The sequence below is a fragment of the Sturnus vulgaris genome, chromosome 7 (genome assembly GCF_052056855.1).
Source record: "Sturnus vulgaris isolate bStuVul1 chromosome 7, bStuVul1.hap1, whole genome shotgun sequence".
Lineage (NCBI taxonomy): Eukaryota > Metazoa > Chordata > Aves > Passeriformes > Sturnidae > Sturnus > Sturnus vulgaris.
In genome coordinates, this window is record NC_142249.1 from 11,398,484 (window position 1) to 11,415,948 (window position 17,465).

Genomic DNA, 17,465 nt, shown 5'->3' on the forward strand with positions numbered 1-17,465 from the left:
TTAAGAACATCTGAACAACAGCCATACTCTGGATTTTTCAAATGGTCTTATCTAAATTTAGCCCTCTTTCTTCTTCCCATTAAAAAAAAAATCCCAGCAGTGAAGAACTTAGAAATGTTGATCTCAGGAGCTTGCAGTGACATGGGCTGATTTCCCTCTGGGCAGTGGGAGCGTGGGCAGCCCGGGAGGAGCCTGGCCTGGCGCCAGGGAGTGCATGGGAAGCTGACATGGGTGGGGGAAAGGAATGGAGAGAGGCTTTGGCAGCCACTCAAGGACACTCATTTTGTGCAGATAATGTTAGTAGTAGATGATTGCTTTTTTTTTTTTTTTTTTCCCTTAATAAATGAATTGTTGGTAAGCATGAAGAATTAAATTTGAAAGTAGTACCATGGTTGACTGGAATATCATTTTAATCGCCTAGAGGAAAAGCTCCCTCCATTGTTTTCCTGTTCATACATTTATTTATATTTTCTTATAGGGGATTGAATGGACTCATATTGAATATTTCAACAACGCTATCATTTGTGACCTAATAGAAAATGTAAGTTGTATTCAAGAATCTCTTTGGATAATTTTTAATCCATGGATTTGATTTAGCTGTAATGTCAGTATGTATCTTCATGCACTAAGAGCTTTGAAACATGCCATTCGTTGTATAATTCATCTTACTTTGTGTAGTAGAAGTTTATTTTATAAAAAGGGTTTTTTTAATAAGCTGTGTTACTTTTGTAGAAATATTCAGCAGTACCTATACCAAAAAAAAAAAACAAACCCAAACAAATCCAACAGCTCTTAAATGTTTACATTTAGGGCTGTTTTCAATAGCAGATATCACATGCTGCATTGTAATTAACATTTCTTTTCATATGGAAACTAGAAAACTCAATTACATGTTACTGAGTGTTTGAGGTACTCGAAGTACTTGTATATATTGAGAAGGCTTCCAGTGCAAGAAAGATAAAATTCCTTAACAATCAGAAAAGAACAGTTTTTAACCATTAACGTAAAATACATGATGGTTTTTCCATAAACTGGATACTTTCAGTTGAGTTGGAGTTGCTACAGTCTGAGTAAATGACACGAAGTTTCAACGTGAATTTCGGGATTCAGGTCTCATAAAAAAATCTTTCAAAAATGCAAGTGGTAAAAATCGGTTGGAAATGGTCATGAGGTAAAAAGAGCAAAACTTTGAGATTTTTCTGGGTAGCAGAAGTCAAACAGGTGAATGGTCTATTTTTTTGTGCTGTGATGGGAACAAGTACTAAAGCTGTTGTTTTGAAACTTCAGAACCAAACTGGAATCCTGGCCATGCTGGACGAAGAATGCCTGAGACCAGGAACTGTTACTGATGACACCTTTTTAGAAAAACTCAACCAGGTCTGTGCCACTCACCAGCATTTTGAGAGCAGGATGAGCAAGTGCTCCCGGTTCCTCAATGACACCTCCCTGCCTCACAGCTGCTTCAGGATCCAGCACTATGCTGGCAAGGTACCTGCTCAAGTGGTCTGGGGGGGCTGGTGTAGCTGACTGAAAAATCCAGATCTGTCTTGATGTTTTCTGTCTTAAGCCTAAAACCTGTGATTTGGGCTGGAAGGCTTTAAGAGATCTTGGAATGGTCCTACCCCTCGTCCTGGCACTGCATGCCCTTGTACAAAGTGTTGTTGCCCTGGCTGAAATCAAAGCAGTTCTCCTTTCATCAAAGGACAAAGGTGCCCCACGTGCTTTGGTGCTGCATTAGGTCTCTGGAAATAAATCACTGCTCACACTGACAAAAATTCACGCACATTTGTTGGCAACATATTTTGGAAAACGTGCTCTATGTCACTGAACTAGCTGCTGTTCTTAGTCACATTGTTGAGAAAATGCAGGTTTTGTACATTTGAAGGAGCTGGGTTTGACAGTGTATGTTTAAACAGATGGAATAGAAAGCATATATAGAGGGCTTGCAAATGTATTTGCATTTTACAACATAAGCAGCATGAATAAATACAAGTCTGACAGCTTTCAGTGTGTAATCCATTATTACTTTTTATTATATTTTATTATAGTGAAAATCAAAATAATTAAATGTGTAGACTGAAGACAATTCATTTTAAAAAATTGAAAGTAAATGTAGGGTTGAAATTATATCTCTTATCTGAATCTGTGGAAGTGATAATGTCACACAGTAAAGAATAATTGGAAAGTGTTTCATTTCCCTAGGACTGTTTAATGCTTTTTTGAAATTTTCTCCATCTTACAATTTTGAATAGCTCAATAATTTTCTCATTCAGAATAGTCCTGGAAATATCAGACTTTCAGACATAACAGACTATTCATTAACATTAGTTGCCAGGAAGAGTTTGTAATTGCATATAATCTATCCGGGTTTAATACCTAGGTATTTCTTTAGTTGTCAAAAATCTAAGTAAATTGAAAATACCCCAGTACTTTGAGAAGGACTGTGCACGGATTGTGTCTTAGCAGGCAGTGAGGGTCTTTGATAGTTTCAGGCATTCACTTACCCAGCAGAGTGAATTCCTCCTATTTTGGGAGGAATGTTGTTTTTCCATCCTCAGCTGAGAACATTTTGATCTTGTCACTGGTCAACAAAAGTTTGACCCTCCTTTTAAGAAATATAAGTAATTTCATGTGAACAGTTGTTTTGTTATCTTTTTTTTTTTTTCCAGTGGTGGCATTTACTGCACCTGTCAGAACTAGTAATATGTTCTCCAAAGTAAAATGCTGCCTGAGTTCCCAGTGACTTACTGTTGTGTAAAATATGTGTCAGTACTATTTTCATTCAGTATTCTGTGTACATAGTACATACCTATGCAGAACTGAGCAATCATGGATCTGTAGAAGAATCTGTATTACCAGCCAGAGGACTTGTCACAATTAATCAAATACGTTACCTACCCTCAAAAATTAAAAAAGCCAGTAGCAATCTGAGATCTGCATGAAGTTCCTCTGGTTGCCTCCTGGGTACCCAGCTGCAGGTCAGAGCTTTGTGCTCGTGCTTGTTGATATTGGACTGCTTTCCTGGTAAAAGTCCTTTAAAATAACAGTCCCCTGGGGGCTGCACAGCTTGCAGCTTGCACTGTGATAGCAAGAGGTGATATTCCATATCTTGTTTTAGTTAGGCAGATAATGTAAGCATTAGTACTTTGAAAGGAAAGGGTATTTTGGTTGTTTTGGTTCAAAAGAGAGGGAGGAAAAACTCATCAGACAAAAAAATAATAGATTGTTTTGGAGTCTTGGCAGGTCGTAGTGTGTCAGAGTTATCATGGAAGAAGGGTTTCTTCCACTTCAGAAACCAGAATTGATTGACACAGGGAGCTGTTGTCAGTAGGAGAAAATGCATCTTTCTCAGGTAGCATATTCACAGACATTTTATCCAATAAAAAGTCATCCAAATGTCAGATGTAAAATGAAAGCTGAAATACCTTTAGTTTCTTTTGGACAGCTTGTAAGAAGGGGAAATCAATTTCTTGGGTGAGTTTTGAACTGGTCTGTGTTGTAGTTCCAAACCTGTGCTAATGAGATTTCTCTGTTGCTCAGGTTATGTACCAGGTGGAAGGATTTGTTGACAAAAATAATGATCTTCTGTACCGTGACCTCTCCCAGGCCATGTGGAAGGCCAACCATTCCCTTATCAAAGCTTTATTCCCAGAAGGAAACCCTGCTAAGATCAATCTGAAGAGACCACCAACGGCAGGTTCACAGTTCAAGGCTTCAGTTGCTACCCTGATGAAGAATCTCCAGACGAAAAACCCAAACTACATCAGGTAAATTCCCCAGTGCCAAAGATTTGGTGAATTCCTTTGATGAGGTTATAAAAAACAAAAGTAAATCTTGATGTCCAAGGATAAACTGTTGACATGCATGGTTTAACGATAGTTGGTGTGAACAGTGCAGAGAGACATCTTGTTGTATTACTCTGTTATGCTTCTATATTGCACTGTTATATTTTTATATTGCACTGAGAAAATGGTTTGTCCTGCTTGCCCCCCCACCCCCCGGGGGCTTGTGAAGTTGGTTCAGCCCTCCCTTAGCCCCTCCCCACTGGTGCAATCCCATTGGCTGTGACTCGGTTCGTCCCCTCCCCTTACCCTGGGTTTGAAATTCCTCCGCCATCTTTTCTCGCTCTCCCTTCCCTGGACATGGTTTGAGAACAAAGTGCTGGATGTTATCCCAGGAAAGAGAGCCTCCTTTGGTTTTTACCTTTGTCTATGAGGATTTCCCATCCACCTCTGGTCCAGAGCTAGCCAGAGGGATTGGAGAGAAAAGGGACCTAGTTCAGCTGGCACCCAATGTGGGGCTTCCCCTATGGCCAGAAGGACTGGAAAGAAAAGGGCCCAACCTCAACTGGCACCCAATGTGGGGCTTCCCAGAGGGGCCGGAGAGAAAAGGGAACTACCTCAACATCCCCTTTTGGTTTTCCTTGGCAGGTGCATCAAGCCCAATGACAAGAAGGCTGCACACATTTTCAACGAAGCCCTGGTGTGCCACCAGATCCGGTACCTGGGGCTCCTGGAGAACGTGCGGGTCAGGAGGGCGGGCTACGCCTTCCGGCAGCCCTACGAGCCCTGCCTGGAGAGGTACAAAATGCTCTGCAAGCAGACCTGGCCCCACTGGAGAGGCCCAGCCAGGTAGGCTAACTGCAATATTCCTGCCTGTGAATATTCCCATCCATTTCACTGAGTGAAATTCCCATCTTTCCACGTGCCCTGAGGTTTTTAATTGTTGTGCGTGTATTGCAACAAGGATGTAGTAGAGACCTTACTGATTTGGGGCTGAAAGAAAGATTTCTGAAAGAAATCTCTGTAAGAGAGAGATACTGCAGTGGATTCAAAATAGCTGGGAGGTCTGGAATAATTAGGAGGGCACTTATCTTTAATAACCAACTTTAAAAGTGTAAGAACTCATTTTGTTGAAGACAGCCATGCAATCTTCCTCTGCCCTTTCAAGAATAACTTTACATAATGATTGGGGAGCGATTATGAGATAATGTCTCTTGCAAATCAATTATATTAAAGATATACTTTTAAATTGCATAGTATTCACATGTATTTTTGCAAAAAAGGTCTGGGATGGGAAAATAAGCTTCTGTTATTCCTTTTTACATGTGGCCACCAAAAGCATGATTTAAATATCTTTCATAATTGATTAACTTCTTTTAGCTACAATTTAAGTCTTTAGGTTATCAAGATAATGGTGGCAGTGCAGTATTGGAAACAATAGCGATGCAATAATCATCACAAAGATCTGCACAGTACCACTTTTCTTTTTCTTTTGGTGTTCATAAAATGCATTTGATGGGAATGGAATGCTGGCATTTGTCAAACTTGTCAGTCTTTGTTTCACATTTTGACATTAGTGTGAGCCCTTCCTTTTTCCTTTCTTCTGTTTTTAAGTAAAATAATTATAGATGTAAGAGGAAAAGATAGGCCATTGCTGATGCTGTAAAATAAAATTTGCTCTTTTTTTTGCTCAAATTATTCTGAATCTTTACAGTGATTATTCTTGCCTTTAGCTGAATAAACCACTGAGTAAATGAGTTAGGTTTTCAATCTTCTTGTGTCAAGCACTATTTAAAAGTTTAAAATATGCTTTCACATACTTTCCGTAAATTAAGCTGTGAATATGTAAACTAAGAAGTTTTAGAGCTGGGGGTCATGTTTGTTAAGCTCATTTACTCTTTCTTAGGGCTGGAGTAGAGGTGCTGTTTAATGAATTGGGAATCCCCGAAGAGGAATTTTCATTTGGTAGATCAAAGATATTCATCCGCAACCCAAGAACAGTAAGTGAAAAATGCCTTCTGCAAAATCAAGCCCTCTCTCATGAGGACAGCATCATTCACTACCTGGTTCCTACAGATTTTTCTATGTGCAGTGCTTTGATACATTGCTATGAATGTAGCATTTAAGAAAGCACTATTTAATGTTAGACCCATTAAAATCAATGTGAATCAAGATTCTACAACAGCTGTCAGCCTTAATTTAATATAATTTTCAAGCACTGACTTGTGATGTTTTATCTGCCACAAATCTTATTGGTGTACCTGCCTGTAGCTCTGGAGATGAATAAAACAATGTGTGACTGAGGGAGGACTTCAGTAAAGAAGAGATTTTTCATACAAGAGCTGTGCTTATGGGTTTTTCTCCTTGTCTCTTCTCTCCTGCTGTTTTTCTTCCAATGTCAAACAAAACTCTAAAATCCCCCACACCCAGCTCTTCAAACTAGAAGACCTGAGGAAGCAGCGTTTGGAGGACTTGGCTACCCTAATTGGAAAGATTTACAGAGGTTGGAAGTGCCGTACTCGCTTCTTGCTAATGAAGAAATGCCAGATTGTCATTGCTTCCTGGTACAGGAGATACTCTGTAAGATCCCATCCTTACTACATGGGGGGGTTCTCTGCATGGTTTAATATATATAACCCTCATAGGATATTTTTCCTCAGTATGTACAGAGAGCTGTTGAAAGAATTCAATTTTATGTTAATGCTTAAGTACCAATAGAGGGAATAAAGAAAATTCAGTTTCTATAGACTACTGTTAAGTGCTTGTTACAGTGCTTGTTTTTAAAATATTAGAAAGCTCACCAGAGTCCTTTCACTCTGGGAGAGTAGGATTCTATGGCTCATCTGGGAAGAGTCTTTTTCATTCAGCTAAAATGCTGTGCTTCCCAACACTTACAGTGCTCTCAAAACATATGGTTAATGTGTAAAAAATGTTCAGTAGTATACACGTGCAGTTCTGTGGAATTCACTCATTCCTAAGCCTTTTTGTGTTTTTGCCTTATTTGGAACATTTGCCTTAGACTCAAGAATGCTGCCTGTAGGGGTTTATTTTAATTGTAACTCCTAAGACTGGTAATTTGGTATCATTATTGATACAGTTCATCCTAAAGCAGTTTCAGTTCTATGTGTGGACTGGGTGTTCTGTGCCAGCACTGTTACACCACTCTTTCGTGTCTTCTTGGTGTTTAGTAAATAATACTGACTTATGGGATACAAAAGATTTATTTGTTTTATTTGTTTTTAAAACCGCTCTTGAACTTCTCAGCTGTGTTTTGTTATTGCTAGAGAATAGCACAGGCATATTATAAACCTTGATAAAACAGAAATAAAGTCTTCTTAAGCTGCAAGTTGCAGATTTGACAAATCCCTTTTTTTCAGTTGACAAGCACTCCTGTTTGTCCTCTTGAAAGCCATCAGTGTTTGCTTCACTTTTGGATAATTAGAGGGAAGTATAGATCATTTGGAAAAAGTATGACTGAAGCATGCTTTTGTACTATGAAAACCCTTCTCTCTGACTCTGTGTGACTGAAAGCCCCGTTCCTACAAACAGCATCATCACAGAATTGCATTGTGCCCATACGGCTTCATTATGATCTCACACAATCTTAATGAATTTAAAATGGACTTACTGCAGCTAGATTGGCACAACTTTAAATACAAAGAAATGAAAACAAATGCACCACCAAGAGCTGCTGATTTCTTAACTGTAGACCTTTATTGGATCGTTGGTGAAATGTGGCAGCAGTTGTTTTATTGGTGGTGATAGAGACATTTCCTCAGCCTCTTCCTGTGGATGAAAGGCACTGTTCTGCTAACCCAACATGCCTGGTAGGCACTGTGCTTTGGAAGGTTTCAGGGGAAATCCCTGGAATGAATAAAGCTTTTTTGAGTAATTCCTTGTGCTGGAGGCTTGACTCAAGGATCTGCAGGCATTTGTCTGTCTGTTGCCTTGCAGGGCATGATGGACAGCAGCCATGGCATGAGGGTGGCCCAGAGGGGACTCTCTCCAGCTTGTCACAGAGACATTTACTATCACTGAGTGGGCTGAATGTCAACTCTAAAAGCACTGTTGCAACGTCTGTCAATTTAGCATTACACTAAATGCTGGGCTGCTGGAGTACTGAGCCTTTTAGAAGGAAAATGCTCAGCTGTCCAGGAAATTTATTGTTCAACCTGGCATACTTAAATAGTACTCCAGCATCTCATTCAGGAATACATGGTTTTGTTTTTTTCCTCTTCCTAAGTTATCATCAGCCATAATAAAGGCACTGTGGGTAATAGAACAGCACATATCTTATGAAAAGGTGGTAAAAAGCTTAGCCAACAAACCTGAGCATTTGTGACAGTTTGTGTGCTACTCTGGTGGTGGGAAAGACAAATAAAGCTCTTATTGTTAGCATTTAATCTGCATTTGTGCTGCTGACCATGAACTTGTCACTCTGTTTACAGAAACACTATTGTCCATGCAGCATTGTTGATGTGCTTTGTTTCCCCTAGAGTTGAACACAGAATCTACACTCTGATCTGCTCAGTCAGAAATTGTTCACTTTTTGCATTTAATGCTTGTCTCCTCAAGCATATTGTCAAATGTTAGTAATGAAAGATTTCTTATGCAGTGTTTAACAGAAGTAACATTCTGTTCTAAGCATCACATATGTATTTCCAATACAGCAACAAAAAAAATACCAGAAGATAAAGAGTTCGGCTATTACAGTACAGTCGTACATCAGAGGGTGGAAGGTGAGTTTCCTGCCACTGCAGCTGTCTCTGTTTGGGGAGGTAAGAAGCAGGTCAGAAAACACTTTCCAAGTGCACTGAGCCTCCTGCCTTTCACATCTTCTCTCCCTGGAGTTGTGGCTCTGCCACAGGCATTGTTAAACACTCGTAGCAGAGGTGAGTTCAAGATATCTGCGTGTGCTGCCTGGGCTATAAATCCCTGCAAACAGTGCAAGTGGAATGCTGGGCCCACACTAAACCACTGGGTTATCCTTGAGGCATCTTCTGCCAGGAAATTGAGAGGCCAGCAACTCCAGAGAAGGATGCTCTGGGGCTCTGCCACTGGCCTTAGGAAAACTGTAGTGCTGGACTGATTTGGCAGAAGCAAATTGTGGTTGGCAGTTATTTTATGCTTAACAGGATTCTCAAAGAATAAATCAAATTGAAAGCAAGATTAAAATAAAGAGTTTGGGTTGCCTGGGCAATTTGTTACTTGGGTTAAATCTTCAGTTCTCCTCAGCCTGCTAAGCAGAGGAGTGAAAGTGTACTTGTGTTGAGTAAGTAGTTTATTGCTGTGGGCTTGTACTCTGCCTCAGTTTGCCATGTCACTTCTGCTCTGAGAGTTTTGTGCTTTGTGAAGGGATAATCATGCATCCTAGGATATATTTAAGGAATTATGCTTTAATAGCAGGTAAAAAGGAGATTAACAGCTTACATGAAAGCAGCAATGATGCTTAAAGCAACTACTGCTGTCCATCTTCAGAAAAAACAACCCTGGGCTCCTCTATTTTTTCTTAACCTTTCTTCACCCTGCTTAAGGTGGCTTTCCCCTCTAGTTAGCGAAGAGAGAGCTGCTTTTAGTTCTGGAGTCAGTTCTCTTTCTGTCAGGCAGGGAAGGAAGAGGCTGCAATTAGTAGCTGTGGGAGTAAATAGTCTCTCCTGCCCAGAAGGCTTTAAAGTTTGCCAGCAATAGGGTAAAGTGATTTGATTTTGCCATTTCTCTGGATTTTTACTTTGTCTTTATTATTTTGTTTAAATGGGTTAAAAATATTATTTCAGTCTAGCTATTGATGTGCTGTCTTTTCCCATGAGTATTATTTGAAGAAAACTGGATTAAAAGCATCATCTCAAGTTATGGTTTTCTGTTTGCCATTGGAGAACAAGCTCTTTTGCAGTAGCATTACTGTGCATGAAAGCCTGGTATGACAGCAGCCTTTAGTGTGGCCTGAAGCCTGGCAATTTACTTGTGATTTATTCTTTATTGCACTCTAAATGGATTAGACATTTACTGTATGGAGAAAAAATATTGTTGCCATTGTGCAAACAGGCATATAGATATCTCAGATAATGCAGCAAATCTGGGAGAAAACTGAGCATTGAACCAAGATCCCCTAACCTGCCAATCCCAAAGTTTTGCAGCACAGAATCCTCCCTAGGGCAGTAAATGTTAGGCTGGGCAACATTTGTGAATGTATTTGCTTGGGGGTTTGAAGGCAGTGTTTTTTTGGTTTTGCCTAGATTTACAAGTTGCAGTGCCCTACTTCAAAAATATAAAAAGTTAGTTAGTGAAAAATAACATTTAAATTGTTTGCAGGCTCGGAAACTTCTTCGGGAACTCAAGCATCTGAAGCGTTGCAACGAGGCTGCCACAGTAATTGCTGCTTATTGGCATGGCACCCAGGTAAGAATATGGCAACAAAATGTGCAATTGTGTGTCCCTACATAGAATAAAGAAGGATATCCCTCAGGGTAGATATCTGGGAATATTGTCAGTGGCTTACACTGCTTTGACTGCTTAAACTGTTTGGTTTTTTTTTTTTTCTGGTTTCTCTTTGCTGCTAACATGTCATAGCTGGTGCAATCTGGGAAGCTGGGACACGCTTTAATATTTGCTGTTTGTAGTGACTGGTTACTGGCTTTCTTTCTTGCACCAATGGGAACTTGCAGTAACCTTTTCTTTCCTAAGCTTTTCTATATCCCGTTTTCAAATGCATCACAGGCACGAAGGGAACTGAGACGACTGAAAGACGAGGCTAGAAATAAACATGCTATTGCTGTTATTTGGGCTTTCTGGCTTGGATATAAGGTACTTCATGCACATGTCACATATCACATGTCCTCCCTTCATTACTCAACAATATCATCATTTAATCACTAGTTCATAGTGAAAATTAATGACTAATACAATTAAATGATAGAGCATGGTCACAGATTCCTTCCATTTCCATTCATGCCACACCTAATAAATCTGATAGCATTGTGTATGCCAGTTTTAAATTCTTTGCATGGCAACCAAGTACAGATTTGCACTAACAAGCCATTAGACTAGATTAAAAATGACTGGACTACAGTAATCCCAAATTAGGAAATGCATTTAACTACGTTTAAATATGCAAAATATGGTTTGTGGGGGGAGAGAAGGTTGGGGGTTTTTGGTGTGTTCCTCCCCATGCCCCCAACAAGTGCTTTCAGTGACACTGTGTTAGTAATCCAGCTGAGATTTTCACCACATATTTATAATCTGTGCTCTGGACAGTCTTCATCTTCAAGTTCAAGCCAGCATTATTAAGTTTCGTTAAATTCTAGTTATGATTAGTTGAATTGATTCTTTGGCTGTGCTTTGAACCAGTAAAAAAAATTCAATAAATACAAGTAAAGCAAAATTTTATGAGCTGATCTTTTAGCACAAAATGATGTTAGTTTGCAATTCTAAACTTACAGCTCTAGAAAAATCCCAGGAATTTCAGCATCAGCTGTTTGTTTTCAGAAGCAAAGTCCCACTGAATGATTCTTGCTAATCCCCAGCCTGTAGTTGTGGGTTATGTGAACATTTGAAATGCTGTTCACTAGAGGTCAAAAATATATTGGTTTCAATTAATAAATTCCTAATTTAGTTGAAAACCATAACAACATTAGACTTAGAACATTTTTCAGTTATTATTTATGTTGTGGGTGTGTTGTTAGAACACCTTGCCAACTGGATGGAGAAATGTGCTCAAATTACATCTGGAGTATAATGCTGCATTTGACCTTTGATATTTTGGTATAAATCTATTCGATTTCCAGCAAAATGGCAGTCCTGGGAATCCAAACAAACATGTACAGAATTTCCTTTATACTAGAGAGTCTTCAGAACTTTTCAGTTCTAGTTTAATATTTAGGTAATGATATAATTTGACGGACAGTTTTCTCTACATTTGATTAAGCACATTGAGAATTATTTTATTTTTAACCAGAGTTCCTTTCACCAAAAAAATCGCTCAGTACTGCAGAAGAGATATTTATTTTCATAGTTTAAAGATACTCCTTTGAATTAAAAGATACATCCAGTGGATGCAATAGTGTTAACCATGTTAAAGTTCCTCCTTTAAATTTTTAGTAGATTTGGATTATTTTTAACATGGTTTAATAGTTATTTTTATCAACTGGCTCACAGGAATTTAGTGAAAAATTGTCTCCTTATTCCTTGAATAGAAATAATCTAAATATAATAATATGTATGTATATAAAGATAATAATCTAAATTGAATTAAGTTTAGAAAATAATTACAGTCTCTGATAAGAGAGAGAACTTTATATTGGTGTGCTCTTTTATCTTTTCCTGGGGGAATATTTAGAACAAAAGTTTTTAAAAGTTATCATCAGAAGTCGCTTGCTTTACCAAAAAATCCACAAACAAACAAACAAAAAAATAAAACAAGAGTGAGCCTCAAGTACTCAGTTTCCTTCCTTTTCACAAGATAGACAAATACTTAGCTTTGCATAGCTCTTGCTTTTACATTGCTGTGCAGTAGGAGCTGTTCTGCCAAGCAGATGAGTGAAAACATAATCTCTGAGTCTACATCTACTGCACATTAACCTTTCCAGCTGCTCCAGAAGAGCGGAACTGGCACAGGCTGGAACTGCTGCTGCACAAGTCTGATAACTTACAGCTTGACAAGTGCAGATGCAGGGCTAGGGCTGCTCTGACTGAGCCTCTAATATTGCAACTCTTCCTTGAGTGTTGTCGTCAGATAACTGAATTAAAAATGTGCTGCTATCTCCTAAAATGCAGCATCCTGTTGAGTTGCCCACACATGCCTCAAATGGCTTTCCTAAAATTGAATGATTGATGAAAGCTAGGAAGGTGCCTATCTCTTTGTACATGAGGAATGCACTAGGTTTGATGGCTTTACCCCTTAATTCCACAGACAGACATCGTTTAACAGGCTGGGGATTTTTTTTTTTTTTTTCTTAATGCATGAAGATTAAAATAAAAAATAACCTTCAGAATAAAAGCCCTCATTACAATGCTGGAAAGTCATCACGACACGTAGTTTCAGAGCTGATAGTGGGCATCATTTTGATCGTGAAACTTCAGGCAAAGCTCTCCCATTAGAATCCAGTGTTGGGATGCACGGAGGAGGAGGAAGGGCCGGCAGTGAATACCAGGGCTGGCCGAATTCCCAGCTGTCCATGCCACGTGAGCAGCTTGTTTCACCTTCTGTGCGGCTCCCCTGCCCTGTCCCACGGGGTGCAGGCTGGGTGTCACCGGTCAGGGCTGCTCCTCCATCCTTTCCCTGCCGGGGGAGAGGCGGATGGACGCCGGGCGCGGCAGAGGCGATTCCCGATTCCCGGCGCTGTGCTGTCTGCTCTCTTGTTCACTCTCTGAACCTTTTAGGCTCGGAGGGAGTTGAAACGCTTGAAGGAGGAGGCTAGGCGTAAGCATGCTGTGGCAGTCATTTGGGCTTTCTGGCTTGGACTGAAGGTACTTTCTCCGACACTCCCGTCTGTCAACATGAACTCAATGAAGCGTGGCACACCTTACTAACACTTAATAAACAAGCAGTTGTGCGGGCTCACTGGAAGGGATGCTTTTTTACACGTTCTTTACCTTTGTCATGGACTTGGCTTAACAAAGCCGTGAGCTGAAATTGCCTCACTTACAGCAACGTTGAGGCATTGGGGGTTTTTTGTCACATCAGGAGTGCAGCTTTCAAGAGAAAGAAAAAAGTCAGATTAAAGGGACTCTATTACAGTTGTTGACTTTAAAAACTGACCTACCTTGGCAAAGGTCCTATCTGGAAAGATTACAAGGATGTATTTTCTTGTTGTGACCTCTGCTTGTTAACAATGGGAAATAGGGTGGAAGTGTCTGGCTCTCACTGCTGCTCAGAGTAGACCTCTGATCCTGGTGTGGAGGAGGGCACAGTGTAAAGCCAGTGGTCATGTCCTATTGCATCCAGCTGCCTTTTTAGGGCCTGGCATTGCACACAGCTACCTGTGGCTTGTGACAGCCATGAATTCCTAGAAAAAATTGGGATGCACAAAATGTTTTGTTTTCCGACCCTTGCCTTCAAGGACTGGTTGGCAAAAGAAAACACATCTGTAATCTGGAAAAATGTAGTTCTGCTCTGTAAATAGACTATGAAAATGGCATCTTCAGATGTTTCAGGTCTGTGCCCAAATGGTTTACATAACACAGTTTTACAGATGCAGCCCTGAAGAGCTGCGGAAATCTGAATCTGTTTGGTTTGGCTGGGAGTGACTTTGGCTAATAGGGATGTTGTGGACTACAGAGGTATGAAAGGAACAATTCACTTGATAATACAGAGTAAAGTTCAGCTCTCATATTCTTGTACTTATCCTGACAGTGATGAGATGGGACAAATAGAAAACATAATTATATATAATGCATGTTCATATGTATTAAAAAAAAAAGCAAAACATTACAATGAACGCATACATGGAAACCAGAGCTGGAAAATACAAAGGAGCCATTTTAAGAAGTCATTCTGCAGATCAGAATCACACTGTAGGTACTACTGCCAAAGTAGGTCTGTTTTTATGATTTTAAAGCAAGGCTATGTCCCTCCTGAGAACTCGGAGACCGTTTTATGTCAAACAGCAGCATTTAAATGCAAGCTGATGACTCTGAAACCTTTGAGGCACATTACAGCAGGAATACATTTCTGCAGTCTGTGGTGTGGTTTTCAGTGAGTTCATTAAGTAGTGTAAGCTACATTTCCAATTTCCATCTCACTTGAAATACACAGATTTTTCTGAATAAGACTATAGTCTGTCATTCCAACATATCACTGTTACCACAGGGAGTTTGAAGGCAAAGTCCTTTCACCCATGACATGCGAGGCTGAAGAATTAAAGTTGATAAAAACAATGAAGATTAAACCATTCAGTTGTGAGGATTTTTTAATTGTATGCCAAGTAGATTTTAATAGCATTTGTGGTACTTTCCAGATTTAGGCTTTTCTGGAGCAGCTTGCATTTCTCAGTGCTTGCTTTGCAGCTTCCCTGCAGCACCAATAGGATGCGTGGGTGTCTATTAGTTCCTTTCTTCCAAATTAATTTGCACACCTTGCAGCTCGCAAAGAATAATGTAAAGCAAGATCATTAAGGAGAGTCTATGGTGAGATTTGAGGTGATTGTGGTTGGAGTGGCTTTGCGTGTGTTAATTACCATCCCTGAATAATTAATAAAGGATGTACTCTAATTATAGAGCACTAAGCCTTGCAGAAAATGAGTGAATAAGAACTCTGATATTTTTTTCTTCTAAAGTGAGGAGGAAAAAATATGCGCTGAATTTGCATGGAATAATGGCAGCTGAATGCTGCCAGTTTTGTTGATGCATCTTAATATGTAATTAAGCAAAATCTGTTTACCTGTGGGGGTTTTTTTATCCCCAAATGGTGACAGATTCTTGCTTTCCAAATGCTGGTCTATCTTAAAATGCATGAAGGGGGTGCCAGGGTAATTTTTTTTCTGTAAGTTGAAGGGGATTTTATTCTATGGGTTTCCGTTTATATTCTGGTTACAGAGAAGCCAGCAACACACAGTGAGTTTGCTAAAACCACTAAATTTTGCTCTGGGGTAAATTATGCAAAGCCACGATGTTTTCCCTGGGTTGTGCCCAAAACCCATAACAGGTGTGTTGCAGGCTGTGCTAGAGTTGGCAATAAAATGTGGGGGATGTTTCAGCTGACTTGAGGTGAGCCTGGGTGTCACATAAAACTGCAAACCAGTTGGGCTCTCCCTAATTGCCTTTTCGGAATTTTGAGCTATGCTGATTAGCACTGATAGAAATGCAAAACAAGTACTCTAAAACTTAAAGTTCCAAGTATGTATTAAAAATTAATATCACCTGCAAAAATTGTTTTGATGATCACTTTTTTGATTTTTTTAAAAATTTGATTGTTTTTCAAATAAATTTTGGGAGCAAATATCAATCTTGCTTATATTAAGCAACCTTTGTGTCGATTTTCTGCTCTTACCTAGCAGCAAAATCTTATTTTTCTTTTGGAGTGAAGACTGCTTGTGTGAAAAGAATTTTTCCTGTATAGGTCTGCTCTGAAAAAAAAAAAAATCCACTTTTTATGATATCAAACTCTGCATTAAGAATTTTAAAGGAGAAAAATCTGAAAGTTTCACCAGTTAACTCTATAATTAAGATCAAATCAGTGCCACTTCAGACATAAAAAATTGTATCATCACTGGTGATGCCCCACTTTTTCCAGTCCAGCTTTATGCAAAAGCCTATTGCAAATGGATTCATGCTGTGAATTTGACAATATTCGAATAATTTGCCTTTCTGGAGGGAAGTATTTCAAATTCCTTGATAAGTTTGTAAATAATTGCACTCAGGTCAGCCGAGGTATCTTTCACACATCGTGGTCCATGGTCTGCCTCACATAATTTAAGTGTGACCAGCTGGGTGTTCCTATTTCAGGGAACCCTTTGCATGTATGTATGCTTGTTTTAATGTTTTCTACTACAGAGCTTGTTAAAAAAGTACCTGTGCAAACAAATTCATTCTCTATATTCATTTTGAGGGTTTGTTTAACTTTCCAGGTCCGTAGAGAATACAGGAAATTCTTCAGAGCCAATGCTGGAAGAAAAATTTATGAATTTACCCTTCAGAGACTTGTATGTATATATCTGTACAAAGCATATGTGCACTTTCTGTTTTAAGTTTTTATTTTCTATCAAATGTAACAGTTGTGTTATGAAAGTCTTTGTAAGGAAATGTCCAAGCACATGGAAAAGTGACAAATTAATATTCCGATAGTGTAAAGAAAGGATAATGATAATGTTTGAAGGTGTAGGAATGGTACAAAGTATTTGCCACACTTCTGTGATACCTAAGTCTGCATTTCTCAATATACCTGGCTTTAAAAATCCATATTCTGGTTTATGAGAGCTAAGAGTTGCAGTTTGGTAACTGTGCTTTTTAATCACAGAGCATCTGCTTTTCTTTGCATACTTCAGTATCTCTGATATTTGAACATCAATAAAACATCTTGCTTCAATTTTATCACAGATGCAAAAATACTTCTTGGAAATGAAGAATAAGATGCCTTCTTTATCACCAATAGATAAAAACTGGCCAGCGAGGCCTTACCTTTTCTTGGATTCAACTCACAAGGAACTAAAGAGGATTTTCCATCTGTGGAGGGTAGGACACATTCTGGTCCAGTCTGTGCAGAACTTCTTCCCATGGTTTTCAGCAGTTTTGTTCACAAAGGGTCTATTTTTAGGACGTATTTCCTTAGATTCTAGCCAGGATAATTTTATTTTTTTGGAAGGAGTAGGTTTTTTGATCATTGCCTTTGGCCTGCAAGGGATATAACTATCCTGGCTACTCCTTCCTGGGGCTAGGGAGAGAGGTTTGCTTCCTTCCATCAGCCTGTTAATTAATAGCTTGTAATGCTTGTGTCCATGGCCAGGGCTTAGAGCAGCCTTGGAAGTGCTGGGTGGAATTTTTTCCTTGTGAGCTGTGGTTAGCTGGAATTTGTTTTGGATCTTTGGACGGAGAGAACGGCGAGAATCTGCACAAGTGCTGATGGGACGTTTTATTGATCTTGTGGGCTGTGTTTTCTGTGAATTGTCAAGGAACAGTTTTCCTTTCTGAGCCTGCAAAACTCACTCTCTCAGCTGTGTTCTTTTTCTTTCTCTCTGCCTACATACGCTTCCA

The 17,465-nt window shown here is 39.4% G+C and overlaps 1 protein-coding gene across 5 annotated transcripts in view; it reads left to right on the forward strand.

Moving 5' to 3' along the window:
• The window catches only part of MYO1B (myosin IB), a 106,463-nt gene that overhangs the window by 79,310 nt on the left and 9,688 nt on the right, over positions 1-17,465 (forward strand). For 2 of the 5 annotated variants that reach the window (XM_088167795.1, XM_014880925.2), the window contains exons 15-26: positions 479-541; positions 1,288-1,488; positions 3,541-3,767; positions 4,431-4,631; positions 5,689-5,782; positions 6,213-6,362; positions 8,453-8,521; positions 10,092-10,178; positions 10,497-10,583; positions 13,158-13,244; positions 16,343-16,417; positions 16,812-16,946. In XM_088167795.1, coding sequence (XP_088023921.1) covers positions 479-541; positions 1,288-1,488; positions 3,541-3,767; positions 4,431-4,631; positions 5,689-5,782; positions 6,213-6,362; positions 8,453-8,521; positions 10,092-10,178; positions 10,497-10,583; positions 13,158-13,244; positions 16,343-16,417; positions 16,812-16,946 — 1,476 coding nt within the window. The remainder of the gene's footprint in view (positions 1-478; positions 542-1,287; positions 1,489-3,540; positions 3,768-4,430; positions 4,632-5,688; positions 5,783-6,212; positions 6,363-8,452; positions 8,522-10,091; positions 10,179-10,496; positions 10,584-13,157; positions 13,245-16,342; positions 16,418-16,811; positions 16,947-17,465) is intronic. The other 3 variants (XM_088167796.1, XM_014880928.2, XM_014880930.2) reach the window with 3 other exon arrangements.